Raw genomic sequence first — 17,884 nt, 5'->3', positions numbered from 1 at the left:
TAACTGAAATATAAAATACATATATCTTAATTGAGCCTACTAATTATAACATGATCAGTTCAGCAGTTATTCAAATCTAATAATCTTAGGTATCAATCACAATTGAAATCTTAGTATAAGAAATTAATACATACGCTGCAAAATCTAAACATAAAGCGCATAAAAAAATGTAAATATAACTAGCAAACGAAAATGGATTAAAATAAATTGGAAATTTTTAATCTATTCGAATCTGTATTTTAAATCCATAATAATGGATTGAATTCCATATAAATATTTTTATATGTAAAACCTTAAATAAATTAAAGTAGTAATTATATGTAAAATTCTATAGTTATTATTTTAAAACTTTTATACAAAAAAATATGCTGTTTAAAAAAAACGTGTAAAAAATATTACAATATATAAAATAATTAATATAAAAAAACGTTAATATAAAATATACATAAAAGCAATTAATTTATTAATTAAAAATGAGAAATTTGTATACGTAACATTTATTGTATAATTTAAAATGTTCTTTTTATGTTTCTCTTAACTCAGTTGAATTAAAACGAGAAATTTCTTTTCATATTTTTGAATAAAATACCATTCATAATGCATATTTAAAAAACAATGGATTTTCGTACAATTTTGAATTAAAATGTATTAATGGCACATTTTAAATAAAAAATCTTTTTCATATTCAACTGGTTTATAAAACTACATTTCCTATTCAGAATTTTAAAATTAAGTAGTATTCATGATGCACACACACGCACACACGCACACACACACGCACACACACACGCACACACACAGGCACGCACGCACACACACACACACACACACACACACACACACACACACACACACACACAAAATACTATATCATCATTTTTAGATTGATAAGCATAGAAATATACATATATTTTATATTAAAATATATATTTTTTTTTGTACCGAATGGCATAGAGATATCCCTGCAATTCCTATAAATAAATAAAAATTCATTCAGAATTGAAAAAAATTCATTTTAATTATTATGAATCCGTATTTCTACATCCATTATAATCCATTTTAATCCATTCTTATTTGCTGGGTATATTTGAACTTTTTAATTGCAATTATTTACTCTGTTGGATTGCTTTCCCGAATATCTATGGATAACACTTTTGAGTCAGTTCCAGCTGAAAGGATTACATGAGGTATTTCAGGATGCACAGCCAATTTGTACGATCTTCCGTCATGTGTCGCCAATTTTGTCAATATGTTGTTTTCAATTTCTAACAAACATACCGAACTATCTTCACCAGAAAAGGCCACATAATTGTCTAATGGCAACCACTTGGCCTAAACGCATACAAGTATAAATTAGAAAAACTAATTAAGGCTATATTCTAAAACGTCCTTCACCGAGAAAGATTTTACTCAATTATATATTTGCAGTATATATGTTACATATATTATAGATTTCGAGTAAAAGATCCCTTATAGAGGAGATTTTGGAATGTATCTATGAAAAAAATTATTAAAAATGTTTTTTTATATACCCAGCAAACGAGATTGGATTTAGATGGATTGAAATTTTTTTCTATCCAAAGGCGTATTTTGAATAACAAAAATTTTATTTTGGATTTAATTGAATTTAATTGAATTCAATTAAATTTAATTGGATACAATTGGATTAAAAAATTGCATTTTCTATTCAAAATTTTGAATTGAATAATATTCACAATACACAGAAAAAGCTAATATTATTTTCGAATTGAATGTCATAAAAATATGCTCCATGCATTGTCTATAAATGAATAAAAATACATTCAGGAAAAGCATTTATTTTAACATTAGTGAATCAATATTTCTGAGAATCTGAATTCATTTCAATTTATTCTCGTTTGCTAAATAATTACATCAAAATAACTATTATATAACACTCTAATTGCAATGCTACATTTATAAATACATACATATAATACACAGATGTCATCATTAATTGAAAAAATAAAGCTTTTTTTCCCTATAGCCCAATCCCAAATAGAAATCTCATCATAAACGACACACATTAATAAATTTCCTTTGTGATTGAAATTTAAGATATCTATCGTTTTATCATGCTATAAATAATAATCAAATGTATACCATTAAATATATATAATGTTACGAGAATAGCTTAGTGATACTTTCAATACAATGTAAAATCTAGTATAGTTCAATGTACATTTATAAAATGAATAATTTACCGTTACGGGTAGATAAAATTTATACATGAGTTGGAACCGCTCTACTGCATATAAAGAACTATAGAACCGTCTTTCGAATAATGGATTGCTACCTATTTGGCGATTTATGACTTCCGGTACAATATGCCAAGTAGGAAATTTTTTTTTTAATTTTAAATAATCAGCTACTTTTTTATTGTTTTCATCTTTTCTATTATTTTCATCTTCTTTTTGTTCCTCTCTTTCATCCTCTTTAGTAGCTTCCCATTTATTCGAATTATCTGTGTCCAAAATTCAAACTTTTACATTTTACCAAATAATGCAAATATTTGAAAAAATATAAAAATACCTTTGTGTCTACATGGATTAGATTGGAAATTATTAGCAGTTGCTGATCCCATTTCTAAATTTGAATTCGATGATTCGTTCTTAACCGACTCATTTATCAAATGATAATTTTGCTGCTCCACTATTAATGTACTTTTTTTAAACGGCACTGTATTGTCACTTTCTGCACTGGTATTACACACACTTTCATTTAATTTTTGTCGCTTACTCAAAACTTCTGAACTATCGTCCGATTTTTCTATTGATGTGTCGCTACTGGTTTGTGCTTGACATTTCGAGATACTTCTTTTGATTTTATTATGTTCTGTGTGCAATCTGCTTGCATCGTCAGTACAAAAAAGAAATGAACTATTATCTTGTGCGGTAGCAACTTGTGATAAATCAACCAAATTTCGACTGGTATCATCCGGTACTTTATTTTCAAAGTTCATTTTATACAAAAATTTTATTTGTTAATCTAAACAGTCAGTAATTATTTCTTCATAGACACAATTTGCATCGAAAAACTTAACTATGGTTTCCTAGAAATAAATTAATTCTCAATAAATAATAAACTTTCATTACATATTATATTATACATACATATATTAAATTACAATATTAATAAAATATGCACATATTTGTGTAAATTATAAAAAAATCTAGAAAAGTGTAGTACTTGATTATCTAAAATCAATATTCATACCTTTCTTGATTAAGAATATATTAATAACTAAAAATCCTTAGCACAATTTTTTCATTTTCTTATAATTATACAAATTAGTGCAAATAAGTTAGGTGAATTACAAAACTAATTTATTTCAATAAACTCAACAAATTGATATCTTTTATTGACAAGCTTTATTTCGCTACTTTGACATTTCTGAATGACAACGAAACATTCTTATTATCATAACTTTTCAAAGTCAAAACTGAATTTAACTTAAACTATTTATTTTTTAGAGATCCTTTCTTGTGAATTTTTACATCGTCTTTGATGTTTCAAGAAGATAAAACATTTTTCTTATTATAACTCCAAAAAATAAAACTAAAAATACGAAGCTACTAATGTAAAGCTACAAATGCTTTGAAGCATTTTTCGATTATACAGTTAGCAAAATTTGAATGAAAATTGAATGTAGAAAAAAAGTATACCCGGAGATTTTCGTTGACAGGACATTCACCTCGAAACTTTCCCTGTATGGCCGTACTTTATTTTTAAAAAAGCACAATTCACAATTCTTCTGTTGCGTGAAATTGGATATAAAACTTAAGAAAAATGATAATAGTCAAAAATAACAGTGTTCAGCGGAACGTTTAATTTACAAGTATTTTCTTCGTGCTGATTGGATCATACTTTCAGATTTACAAGAGTTTTGTCAAAGGTCCTTTTGCTTCTTCTTTTTTCCTTGGCGCTGGTCTCCGCCGATAAAAAAATGAGAACAAAGTATGTGACGCGAGAACAAAGTATGTGACAGATCTATAAATTTGTATAATCTACAATAAATGTTTTAAGTTTTAAAAAACTGACCAATTACGATCAAATGCAAGAAGAATAATTATGATTCGTCCATTTCTTATAGCTTAATGTTTAAAAATCTATTGTAAAGCTTTAATTCTGCACTCTAACAAAGCTGCAAAATTGCAGACAGAACGATGTAACAACTTAATTATTAATCGACAATTTATTAGTTTTGCAAAGAAACATATACGAAAAATTAAGAAAGTACTATAGTATATATAACGATTCTTTCTCAAGAATTGAAACCTATTATATCTTGAAACGTTCAAGTAAAAATCACAAAGTGCATAAATATTTACTTCTCAACAAACGAGAATGGATTAAAATGGATTAAAATTTTTTTTTAACTTGAAATTGTTTTTTATATATATAATGCGTATTTTAAATACAAATACTTTTTTAAATAAATTTAATTGGATTCAATTGGATTCAATTAGATTCAATTATCATATACAATTGAATACAAAAACTGCATTTTCTATTCAAAATTTTGAATTAAACAGTATTCACAATGCACAAAAAAAGATAATATTATTTTTAGATTAGAAGGCATAAAGATATGCTCCATGCAATTCCTATAAATGAATTATAAATGCATTCAGGATTGAAAAATACTCATTTTAACATTCGTGAATCAATATTTCTAACAACCTGAATCCATTTCAATTCATTTCAATCCATTCTCGTTGACTGGCTATATTTCACTACATGATGTTATACAGTAAAATTTATTACAGTTGAAACAATTAATATAAAAAAATGCAATAAGTTATATACGACTTACGATATTAATTAGATATTAAAGAACGAAAAATTGATCATAAGAGTAAAGCACAGTAACTAATGCGCAAATATATCTATTATTAAATTATTTATGTTTCTATTTCTAATTAATTAATTGATTACAATTTTGATTGTGCAAGAATTGTCACTCTGCATTCAGATTTGCCATTTTTCCTTTTTAATTTAAAAAAATACGTTTCGTATGTTACACATGTAACTCTTATAGCAATATTAATCGCATTAATTTAAACAACAATTTTAAGATAAAAAACGCATTCTATTCAACGTCTCCGTTCTCGGATTATTCTCGACAATTTGTCCGATCCAGAGTTACTGGAATCACAACCATCATCACCGACATGGACGTCGATAGTACCATTTTCGTTTTAACTTGAGTTTGATTTGTAATGTGTAATGGGTCCGTACGAAAATACTAGAAAAAACATGACAGTACGTGCATAATCAATTTCATTTCTCTCTCTCTCTCTCTCTCTCTCTCTCTCTCTCTCTCTCTCGCTCGCTCGCTCGCTCTCTCTTTCTCTCTTTTTCTTTCTCTCTCTCTGACAGATCACGTCTGCGTTTCCAGCAAACGAGAATAAATAGAAATGCAATGGATTCAGATTTTCAGAAATATTGATTTACGAATGTTAAAAATAAATGCTTTTTAATCTTAATTTTTATCTTTAATTTAAAAAAAATGCATTTTTATTTATTTATAGGAATTGCATGGAGCATATCTCTATGCATTTCAATCTAAAAATAATATTAGCTCTTCTGTGCAGAACAACACAATTGTAAATACCGTTCAATTCAAAATTTTGAATAGGAAATGCAGTTCTTCAATCCAATTGCATCCAACTAAATCTAATTGAATCCTATTGAATCCAATTAAATCCAAAAAAGGTATTCGTTATTCAAAATACGCATTTGGATAGTAAACAAAAATTCTATTTATTTTAATCCATTTTCGTTTTGTGGATAGAGTCAAATAATTAGAAAAAGAAATTGTTATTTTCCTCCTCTCGCGTGGAACTTGATGACATACTTGTTAATAAAAGGAAACGTATCACACATTCATCAATGCCATTAGTCTACTACGTACTGTTTTTATCAAGAAATGTGATAGGAATAATTGTTTTTAAGATAACAAGAAAAATAGAAGAGATTATACAAAAAAACATAATTTTTATATATGTACCTTCCCGAATGACGTCATTACTGAAAGTTTTCCTTTTGAAGCCACCCACAGTTTAACGTTATCATTATATCCGCTTGTCGCAAGAATGGGAATATGCGGATGACTCTCCAAGCAAGTTACCTATAAATTAAATTTTAAAAAGTCGCTATTTTCTCGTTTATACTACAAATAAGAAAAATTGATTTATATTAAATTTATAAAATAGAAAAACTTACGGATTTTTTATCTCCTGTTATACATTGTATGACAGATTCCGAATTTTTTTCCCAAATAACTATATCATCATTGTATAAAGTTACAACATATTCGCTTTTAGGTCCGAAAAAAATACCATTAAATACTGTAATTAACCAATAAAAGGCAGTAATTAACTATATATTAGTAAATCGGAATTATTTACAGCATCGCTTCTGTCAACTATACTAACAAATTCTAAAAGTAACTCTCTTATTAACAACATACACATGAAAATTAAATTAAAAATGTATTACAAAATCCTGTTTTGTTAAATTATACCATAATTTTCCTCTCTTTAAACGCGCATAAAAAGAAACGTTTAAAGATTAGAAAGATTTATAACGATCGTGAATAAAAAATAATGTAATTGCATTTTATTTATAACCTACTCTACACACCATTCTGATACATATGGCCGTAATTTCCACGTGATGACTTTATTAATCTATTAAATAGGAATAAGCATTTGCAATCATATAAAGCGAGAATTTCTGTTCCGTTATAGTTATACGTAGCAGATGTTACAAATTCATGTTCATCATTTTCCTAAAACATTTATATTATATATCTAAGTAAATAAACATATGTAATAACAAATTATATTGCTTTTATTATAAACTTTTATAGTAATAGATTTAATACAAAACGACGTACTGCATCATAAGGCCATAGTTTATAAAGCGGTTTTGAAACTTTACGCCGATCGTATGCCGTGACATACCAGGACTCACCAGCGACGCAAAATTCGTTACTATTTGAAGGATTAGAATCTATACTGTATAATGCTACATTTAATAAATTTTCTTTTACTACAAGTAACCTATGAACAAAAAAAATGATATATGTTATAGAGGATTTATTATAAAAAAATATTATAACAAAAAAAAAAGAAGAAAACAATTTTATCATATAACTGAAATCTAAGATACATATATATTAATTGGGCCTACTAATTATAACTTGATCAGTTCAGCAGTTATTGAAATCTAATAATCTTGGGTATCAATGACAATTGAAATTTTGATATAAAAAATTAATACAGTAGATACACGCTGCAAGATCTAAACATAAAGCACATAAAAAAATATAAATGTATCCAGCAAACAAAAATGGATTAAAATAAATTGAAAATTTTTAATCTATTCGAATTTGTATTTTAAATCCATAATAATGAATTGTATTCCATATAAATATTTTAATTTATGTGAAACTTTAAATAAATAAAAGTAGTAATTATATGAAATTCTATAGTTAATATTTTTCATATGTCTGAATAAAATAGCATTCATAATGTATAATGTACTTGTTTATATGAAACAATGAATTTGCTATGCACAGTTTTGAATTAAACTGTATTGATGACACATTTTAAATAAAAAATTTTTTTCACATTCAACTGCATTAAAAAACTGCATTTCCTATAAAGAATTTTAAATTTAGTAGTATTCATGATGACACGCCCACACACATAAAATATTATAATATTATTTTTAGATTGAAAAGCATAGAAATATACTCCATGCCATTCCTATAAATGAATAAAAATTCATTCAGGATTGGAAAAAGTTCATTTGAACTTTTATGAATCCGTATATCTAACATCTATAATTCATTTCAATCCATCTTGTTTGGTAGGTATATTTGAACTTTTTAATTGCAATTATTTACTCTTCTGGATTGCTTTCCCGAATATCTATGGATAACACTTTTGAATCAGTTCCAGCTGAAAGGATTACATGAGGTATTTGAGGATGCACAGCCAATTTGTACGAACTTCCATCATGTGTCGCCAATTTTGTCAATATGTTGCTTTCAATTTCTAACAAACATACCGAACCATCTTCACCAGAAAAGGCCACATAATTGTCTAATTGCAACCACTTGGCCTAAACGCATACAATTATAAATTATGAAAACTAATTAAGGCTACATTCTAAAACGTTCTTCACGAGAAAGATTTTAATCAACTGCATATTTACAGTATATGTGATATTATATGTATATTATATGTATATTTCAAGTAAAATATTTTTTATAGAGGACATTTTGGAATGTATCCTTCAAAAAAATTAATAAAAATGTTCAAAAATTTTTTTATATATCCAGCAAACGAAATTGGATTAAAATGGATTGAAACTTTTTTCTATCTAAAGGCGTATTTTAAATAGCAAAAACTTTATTTTGGATTTAAGTGGATTCAATTGAATTTAATTAAATTCAATTGCATACAATTGGATTAAAAAATTGCATTTTCTATTCAAAATTTTAAATTGAACAATATTCACAATGCACAGAAAAAGCTAATATTATTTTTTAATTGAATCGCACAGAGATATGCTCGATGCAATTCCTATAAATAAATAAAAATGCATTCAGAATTGAAAAGCATTTATTTTAACATTAGTGAATCAATATTTCTGGAAATCTGAATTCATTTCAATCTATTCTCGTTTGCTGAATAATTATATCAAGGTAATTATTATACACTCTAATTATAATCCTATATTTAATTATAAATACATACATATAATACAGAGATGTCATCATCAATTGTAAAGGAGAAGGTTTCTTTCCCTATAGTCCAATCCCAAATAAAAATCTCATCATAAACGGCACACATTAATAAATTTCCTTTGTAATTGAAATTTAAGATATCTATCATTTTACCAGGCTATAAATAATAATCTAATGTAAATGCATACCATTAAATAATGATACGAGAAAAGCTTAATGATACTTTCAATACAATGTCTAAATCTATGTAATTCAATGTATAATATTTAGAAGGTAAATAATTTACCGATACGCATGGATAAAGTTTATACATAAGTTGAAAACGCTCTACTGCATATAATGAACTATAGAACCGTCTTCCGAATAATGGATTGCTACCTATTTGGCGATTTACGACTTCCGGTACAATATGCCAACTAGAAAATTTTTTTTTTAATTTTAAATAATCAGCTACTTTTTTATTGTTTTCATCTTTTCTATTATTTTCATGTTCTTTTTGTTCCTCACTTTCATCCTCTTTAGTAGCTTCCCATTTATTCGAATTATCTGTGTCCAAAATTCAAACTTTTACATTTTACCAAATAATGCAAATATTTGAAAAAATATAAAAATACCTTTGTGTCTACATGGATTAGATTGGAAATTATTAGCAGTTGCTGATCCCATTTCTAAATTTGAATTCGATGATTCGTTCTTAACCGACTCATTTATCAAATGATAATTTTGCTGCTCCACTATTAATGTACTTTTTTTAAACGGCACTGTATTGTCACTTTCTGCACTGGTATTACACACACTTTCATTTAATTTTTGTCGCTTACTCAAAACTTCTGAACTATCGTCCGATTTTTCTATTGATGTGTCGCTACTGGTTTGTGCTTGACATTTCGAGATACTTCTTTTGATTTTATTATGTTCTGTGTGCAATCTGCTTGCATCGTCAGTACAAAAAAGAAATGAACTATTATCTTGTGCGGTAGCAACTTGTGATAAATCAACCAAATTTCGACTGGTATCATCCGGTACTTTATTTTCAAAGTTCATTTTATACAAAAATTTTATTTGTTAATCTAAACAGTCAGTAATTATTTCTTCATAGACACAATTTGCATCGAAAAACTTAACTATGGTTTCCTAGAAATAAATTAATTCTCAATAAATAATAAACTTTCATTACATATTATATTATACATACATATATTAAAGTACAATATTAATAAAATATGCACATATTTGTGTAAATTATAAAAAAATCTAGAAAAGTGTAGTACTTGATTATCTAAAATCAATATTCATACCTTTCTTGATTAAGAATATATTAATAACTAAAAATCCTTAGCACAATTTTTTCATTTTCTTATAATTATACAAATTAGTGCAAATAAGTTAGGTAAATTACAAAACTAATTTATTTCAATAAACTCAACAAATTGATATCTTTTATTGACAAGCTTTATTTCGCTACTTTGACATTTCTGAATGACAACGAAACATTCTTATTATCATAACTTTCCAAAGTCAAAACTGAATTTAACATAAACTATTTATTTTCTCGAGATACTTTCTTGTGAATTTTTACATCGTCTTTGATGTTTCAAGAAGATAAAACATTTTTATTATTATAACTCCAAAAAAACAAAACTAAAAATACGAATAATGTGATGCTACAAATGCTTTGAAGCATTCTTCGATTAGACAATTAGCGAAATTTGTATGGGGATGGAATGTAGAATTAGGGAAAGAGTATATCTGAACGATTCTCGTTGACACTTACCTCGGGACTTTTTCTGTATAGCCGTATTTTATTTTTACAAAAGCACAATTCACAATTTTTCTGTTGTGTAGGATTCGATATGAGAGTTTAGTAAAAGGAATGATTATAGTCAAAAATAACTGTGTTCAGTGAACGTTTAATTTACAAGTTAAAGATTTTCTTTGCGCTGATTGGATCGTACTTTCATATTTACAAGAGTGTATCGTCGAAGGTTCTTCTTCTTCTTTTTCCTTTGATTGGCGCTGATCGTCGGAGTAAAAAAAATGGCGCGAAAACAAAGTGCGACAAAACTATAAATGTTTATATTCTACAAGTCCAAGTATTTACAATAGGTGTTTTAAGTCTTAAGAAAACCAATTACAATCGAATGTGAGAAGAATAATTACGATTCGTTCATTTCTCATAGCTTAAAAATCCATTGTAGATCCGGGCTTTAACTCTGCACTGTAACAAAGCTGTCAAATTACAGACGGATAAAAGAACTTAATTGCTAATCGACAACTTGTTATTTTTATAAAGGAACATATATGAAATATTAGGGGAGTACTATAATATATGTAACGTTTCTTTTCAAGAATAGAAGCCTGTTATATCTTGAAACGTTCAAGTAAAAATCACAAAGTGTATAAATATTTACTAGTTTATTTATAATTTCATAGGTCAACATCTAGTAATTTGTCCATTTTTGTAATTTTCATCGCATTTCCTGATATAAATTGAGGGCCACTTTCATCAACTTCGATTAGCTTTAATCGATGATTAGTCCATTGGAATTGGCCAATCGCATTCGTCAACTGCAGATTCCACGGACTAACTGTCTATTAAAGTTAATCGGAGTTGGTCGAAGTGATCCTGAGACTGTATTGGTGTTTAATTAAAAGAAAAGAAATCAATATTAATTTTAGTAAACTTTGCTTTGATTAATCAAATTCCCATGCAATCTCAATCTCCTGGGTTTTCTACAATATGCGCATTATGTATGAAACAGAACGCACCTTATTTAGAACATGCGCATCGCGTACTAATAAAGCAATTGTATCAGCAGCCGTTAACAAATTTTTTTGCAATAAGAGGTATATTTATCATTAAGATTCCTAATAGAAACAGAAAATTACAAAATAATAGGAAACTTATCAATAAAAGCGGAAATGTAAGGAAGGGTAAAAATTTTTGATTTTATATTATTAGTAATTAGATTAATTATATAATAAAATTATTTGAATCTGTAGACTCGTATAAAATTTAATTAAATTTAAAATTAAATTTTATAAATAAATGTCTATTTCTTTATTTTATTTACTTAATAGAATTCGGTCTTATTTATGAAATAAATACTCTATACTTTATATATGTACACCGACAAGATACTATTATATTAAAGACTGTCAACCCTGGGTAAATTTTCGGTGGAATAAAAAGGGCAGGTAATTAAAGAACGTTGACATTATCGACAATTGATATAAATTTGCTATTATTAACATAAATATTTGACTCATGCATTATTAAATTCATGATTTTTTATTATATAAATGTTCTATAAATAAATATGCATACTAAAGCTATAATATCCTATATATTGTAGAAAAATTCCATTTTTTTTCTGCAGTTATCATTTCTGTTGATAATCAAACTTTGACGATAATACTGAAATCACAATTTTAAAGAAAAATCGAGTATTACTGAATTCTAAATGCATAAATATGTCTACTAAACTAATAAATCATAAAATTAATATAATATTATCAATTTTTAACTCTTAATCGTTTCTCAAGGACGCAAACTTTCGTAAGGATGCCGGTCTTTAATAGTATCTCGTCCGTGGTATGTATGTTAACTAGAAATAATTCTTATATCCTTTTTAGCAAAAAATCTAGAAATTCATAATACTGTATATGTAAGTAATACTATATAACATTATACATATTAATATAACCATTTAATATATTCAAAATATGCGCATTTATCAATAAAAGTAATGTGGATACGAATTATAATTTATATAGGTCCCAAGAATCATTAGAATGTCACGTGGTCGATGACGTAGCTTACGCATGCGTATAACGCTCTTCCGAGGGATTTTATTTCGTATCCCTCGGATACTCCGATTTTCCAACACTGCGCCGCAGTTGCTCCGAGTCGTTCCAAGCTTGGAGTTGACTGCAGCGTTGTGTACGTCCGTGTTCGGTCCGAATTCCTCACTCCGCGTCCTCGGTTTCGAGGAACTCTATCACCAACCGATAAACCGTTATTACAGTTGACGCGCATCGGACCATCAACTCGCATCGCATCCTCTCGTCAGCGTCCGCGGTGTGAAAAACTACGAAAATGACGGTAATCACGAAAGCGATCGCCGAGAAGAAGGCGTCCGACAAAATGGAGCAGCCATTGTTTGTGGAGGAAAACGCGGCGGTTAGTATATATGTACACACCTCGCTCGCAATGCCCGATCGTGTCACTCGGATCGTTAATTTCCTTTGACACCTCAGGACCCCGTCGCGATCGGAGAACACCGCTATTTTTATAACTGATCGCGTTAGGGTCGCGTTGTGCGCAACGAAGCCACTTAACGCAACCTTTGGCACACACACGTATAATGTATACGTATCACATATATCTGGTAATAATCTTGTCGAATATATATACATATGTATATGTACATATTCAACAAATTGTCAGTTTATGTGCCAAAGTATGTTATATCTATGTATACTTGTTTCTATGCTATCAGCAGGGAATGCTTGGGTTCGATAGTTTTGACATGTATTGTACATACACATGACAGTGTGTGTGTGTGTGTATCCACCGACGAGAGAGCCAGGCCAAGTAAATTAATGAACAAAATATACTGCCATATATTGTAACATGACAGATGCAATACATGCCTCAATAAAGATGATGTATGACACATTAAATGACAGGGAAATGAGACATCTAAGGAAGGATTTAAACAAAATAAAACCTTCTTTAGCCTTTATTGATTTTAAACCACTTGATTGTTTTTTGTCATGTATTTTGTCAAGTAATATGGAAACGGAGTTAATTCTTAAAATTATTAAATTTTTATTATACATTTTTTTACATGTACTTTTTACAAATTAAATTGAATTTTGAGGAATACTTAAATAATTATATGTTATTCAAATAATTGTTTATTTATAATATTTTTGAGGTTTTAACCAGTAGTTTCTTTAGAGATTTCAAAGATAGATTAAATACAGATATTCTTCTTTAACAGGATGGTATAAAAGCTGATCCTGAAGCAGGACGTTCAAAAACAGATGCGGTTCCCAGAAGCCGTTGCTTTATATCTAGAACAAGCATTCATCGTATACATATGGCGACAACATTTTTGCTCTTTCTTCTTGCGTTATCGATACTGCTTATCGGCATGATCGGTGGGCTGTATATCTACAAACAGTATGCCAGGACTCAGATGCGCAGATTCAGTACTGGCTGGTACAGCATTCCATATGACAGCTCAAACAAAGCATCCTATGGCAATAACGCAATTCATCAGGGACTTTTGGCTGATTCCGACCTATTTACCAAGAGTCTTACCGGAGCCATGGAACAGGATGCTCTAGATATTGCAACTCACATAGATATTAATCATGATATTAATATTTTCTTTAAAGAGAAATTTGAGATTGATCTTGAGAATGAGCATTATGAGAAGATTGATGTGCCTGATTTTCGCGGTGGACGACAAGGTCGCTTCATACACGATTTCAACATCGTGAGTGACCGAAATTTATAATCGGTTCTTATTTTTAAAAAAACATTAAATATAGTTTTAAGATTCAAGTCATAAATTAATCATAGAGCATCGTAAGATATTATTTAAGATAGTTTTAAAATAAAAACTGCTATGAATATCGGCCAATATTGTATTTCTATGTCACAACAAAATAATTTTTCGCGGGACATATTTCTTATGATACCTATGTTTATTTACAGAATAAGACAGGTATTATTGATATTGACGGTCAGTGTTGCTTTGTCATGCCACTGAATCGTCAACGCGTATTGCCACCTCGTAATATGTATGATCTCCTTAGAAAAATGTACAATGGTAAGTATGTGATTTAATTTAAATTAATTAATTTTAATTATAATATTTATTTATTATTAAATTATGACACACTTGCAATTCTTGTATATCAGGTTACTATGAAGTGAACACTGATGTCGTACGAGAAACTATGAGAGTAGTCACGCCGCCAATTACTGATATGTCGATCGTTGGAACATACATAGCGCGTGAATGCCAGGATCTGCCTACTTATATGCTGCAGAAAGTGAATTCTTCTAGTAGTTAGTTATCAAATTTCAAGTAATACCCATACAACCCTGGTGAAAATTTTTTTAAGAATTTTTCATATATATTTTTTCAGGATTTTTTGTAAATTCTAGAATTTTTCCGAATTTGTAAATAATTTTACAACTTCTAAAAAAATTTCAAATTTTTTAAACACACTGAAACACACACTCTTCAAAAGTGCCGAGGAAGTCTACATCCTTTCTGATAAAATTCTTTATATATGTGAATTCTAAAATATCTTAAGATTTCTAAAATTTTTTGTTGTATACGTTCTGATGAAATTTTATGAAATCTGTAAAAATGTAAAATATTCTTTCAGAAATAGAATGAGAAATTTATGAATAATTTTTGTATAATAATAAAAAAAAATGTTGATTTTTTTCCAGTATTTCTGAAAAGTGTTCTAATTTGTATAAAAATGTTAAGAAAAATTTTTTCCAGGGAAGATAAAATCTCTCTCATATAATATATTATTGTGTTTTCAAATATTTCAGTTGTAAAACGCAGCGCATCACAGAGCGGAGTATTCGGACAGTTTGCTGGCAATAATATCATGGAAATCGATATTGTGAATTTAGAAGACTTCGAATGAAATTATAAGAAATCGAGAAGTGGGAATTTTCAATTATTCTAGAATATTAAAACCACCAGTAGATCAATGTATAAAATTTATAAGCTGTCTAGGGCAAGCTTAGGTAAATATTCCGTCGAATTTAGAATTATTACTTTGCATTTTACTTGTCCATCAATTAATTTCTCATTCTTGGCATTTTTCTAAACTATATTTCAAATGTATATTTATCGAGATCTTCATTGTGAGTCTTTTCATTTCTATTAGTTATTCTATTTTCTATTAATTTTAAATGATAACTTTACGTCTGATTTTTCAGTTGAACTTCTTGCGGTTCACCTTTTCTCTCCATGTTGCAGAAAAAAGAGAAAAGATAAATCGTACAAGAAGTTCAACTAAAAAGAACAAGACTATTATATAATGCTAATACCTAATTTGTTATTATCGATCTAAAGTATATAATACATCATGAGAAACTCCTCTATATCATGAGAGGTTAAATGTGAACGACTGAATCACTATAAACAAAATACAAGAAGTTTTAGCAGGATGATATATTGTCTGCTGGATCTTATAGGAAAATTAATATTTCTTCCATATTCTTGTGGTATGATATTCAATTTTAACAGATAGCAAGTGCAGTGTTACGCCATAGTAGTAAAACGTTTATTATTATGGATTCTGGCACATAGCTTGTTGACTATATTTATGAATGTCTGCGTTAAAAAAACGATAAAACCAGTAGAATAGCCGTGCACTAAGTGGTTGCGCTTACGATGCAGTTTTACGATACGTTATCATTAGTAAAACTATAGATATATTCATTTGTGAATTCTATTTAGAAAATCTATCGCGTTATGGATAATGCTTGTGTAAACACAGTAAGCTCGAGGTATAAAAACATGAATTATTAATATTACGAAACTGAAAATAATTTTTAAAATGTGTTTCGAGAAATATATTGAGTTTGCAATTGTGATTAATATGTAAAACAGGTTAAACATTCATAAGATTGCTGCGACTATATAAATATTTTTACAATTTCAATTGAGAAAAAAAAACAGAAGTTACAGAGTACCAATTCAAGAGAAAAAGTCTTGATGTTTGAACATTCCATGTAAGACATGCTTATCTCTTCTGCATTTCTAATCGTGTTACATACTTCAATAAGTATTAGTAATACAGTACCGTATTTTAAATACGTTTTATGTATACCAGTTCATTGCCAATTTATCATGAAAACTGGAACTGAGAAACTGGAATAAATAAGAATCGTGACTGAATGCAATTTTGCCATTAGTTTATTTTCGTGCATTGTCATGCATACAAAGAGAAATTATTTTTAATTTTTTTAAACATTTTATTATATATTCGCGCGTACAGCATTTAGTGTCGGCAAACGTATCCAGGTACTCGGATGTTCATTAGTCTTAGATAGCACTGCGTGCTATAGATATTCTAATATTAACACTTTTGTGAAGTGACTTTTTAAGTTTTTTCAATTCACGATACTTCGTAATGAAAATAATATGCAAATAATAAATGACCTAAGATTTTAGTAGCATATCAGAAAGAAGAAAAAGTCTAGAATCTGTTTCGTATGATGGAATATATTTATTGCAAAATGATTTTATATAAATTATTGAAGTAGTATTAAATGTAATATATAATTAAAAATATTGTGTCTCATTTCAAGTATCAGATTAGGAGAATTGATTTCTTTAAATTTATATAAAAAAAAAATCTTTGTTTTGTAAACAAATCAATAGAAATAAAGGGAATATGTATGTATTAATGTCTGTGCACAGATCATGTTATGGACCGAGTGCCTGAACACTTATAATAATTCTGTATTAGTTATGTACCGTTACTTGCATTATCAACTCCAATAAACAAACACGCAAATATATAAGTATGCGGTGCGTAAATACCGTTTTAAATGTCCGTAGACACGTAGATTAAACACTGGTGGCAATAAATAGTGTATTAGTTAGTTTCACCACTTTCCAAGTGGGGATGGAAATGCAGAATATCTTGTTAATATCAATTAGCTTTTGTTTAATTTCACGATGACGTGTAATTTTGTCTGCGCATTTAAACTTTATTATAGAATTGTTACACGATTCTTTGTCATGTTTCGTGTGATTGTAGTTAAGTTCCTATAGTCACTATTTCTATCTCCATAAGTTTTGACAAGTTTCCTTAGCTTTATGGCGTTATAAAAAACCAAATTTATAAAACTGTACGCGAATAATTGTAAAGTCTGACAAGAAAATAAATGATACATATAAATGTCAGTATCAGTGCGTATCGAATATCTTACTGATTTTTAATCAAAGTTTTATTAAAGCCAAAGATATACAAAAGAATTTTTTTTAATTAATCTTAATTTCTAAAACTTATTACTAAAATTTTTTATTTATATATTTAAATTAT

General features: G+C 28.1%; 3 protein-coding genes across 3 annotated transcripts in view; 1 reads left to right on the top strand and 2 right to left on the bottom strand.

The window, feature by feature from the left end:
* Positions 1–2,980, bottom strand: part of LOC108754091 (DDB1- and CUL4-associated factor 8-like) — a 5,195-nt gene extending 2,215 nt beyond the window's left edge. Inside the window, 4 exon segments of the mRNA XM_018496141.1 lie at positions 1,115–1,332; positions 1,950–2,096; positions 2,223–2,482; positions 2,551–2,980. Coding sequence (XP_018351643.1) covers positions 1,115–1,332; positions 1,950–2,096; positions 2,223–2,482; positions 2,551–2,980 — 1,055 coding nt within the window.
* A 2,134-nt stretch (positions 2,981–5,114) lies between these two features.
* LOC108754090 (DDB1- and CUL4-associated factor 8-like) lies at positions 5,115–9,826 on the bottom strand. Its single transcript, XM_018496140.1, is given in 9 exon segments — positions 5,115–5,244; positions 6,015–6,151; positions 6,247–6,371; positions 6,667–6,814; positions 6,923–7,088; positions 7,937–8,154; positions 8,793–8,939; positions 9,069–9,328; positions 9,397–9,826. Coding segments are annotated over 9 exon segments (1,761 nt in total).
* A 2,818-nt stretch (positions 9,827–12,644) lies between these two features.
* Positions 12,645–15,813, top strand: LOC108754137 (integral membrane protein 2C). The gene is made up of 5 exons (XM_018496232.1): positions 12,645–12,965; positions 13,792–14,292; positions 14,514–14,628; positions 14,721–14,870; positions 15,372–15,813. The coding sequence occupies exons 1-5, from the start codon at positions 12,882–12,884 to the stop codon at positions 15,467–15,469; spliced, it is 948 nt and encodes a 315-aa protein (XP_018351734.1). The 5' UTR covers positions 12,645–12,881; the 3' UTR covers positions 15,470–15,813.
* The last annotated feature ends 2,071 nt before the right edge of the window (positions 15,814–17,884 follow it).

The sequence above is a fragment of the Trachymyrmex septentrionalis genome, unplaced genomic scaffold (assembly GCF_001594115.1).
Source record: "Trachymyrmex septentrionalis isolate Tsep2-gDNA-1 unplaced genomic scaffold, Tsep1.0 scaffold76, whole genome shotgun sequence".
Taxonomy (NCBI): Eukaryota; Metazoa; Arthropoda; class Insecta; order Hymenoptera; family Formicidae; genus Trachymyrmex; species Trachymyrmex septentrionalis.
Note: the sequence above shows the minus strand (reverse complement) of the source record. Positions and strands in the feature narration are given on the sequence as shown.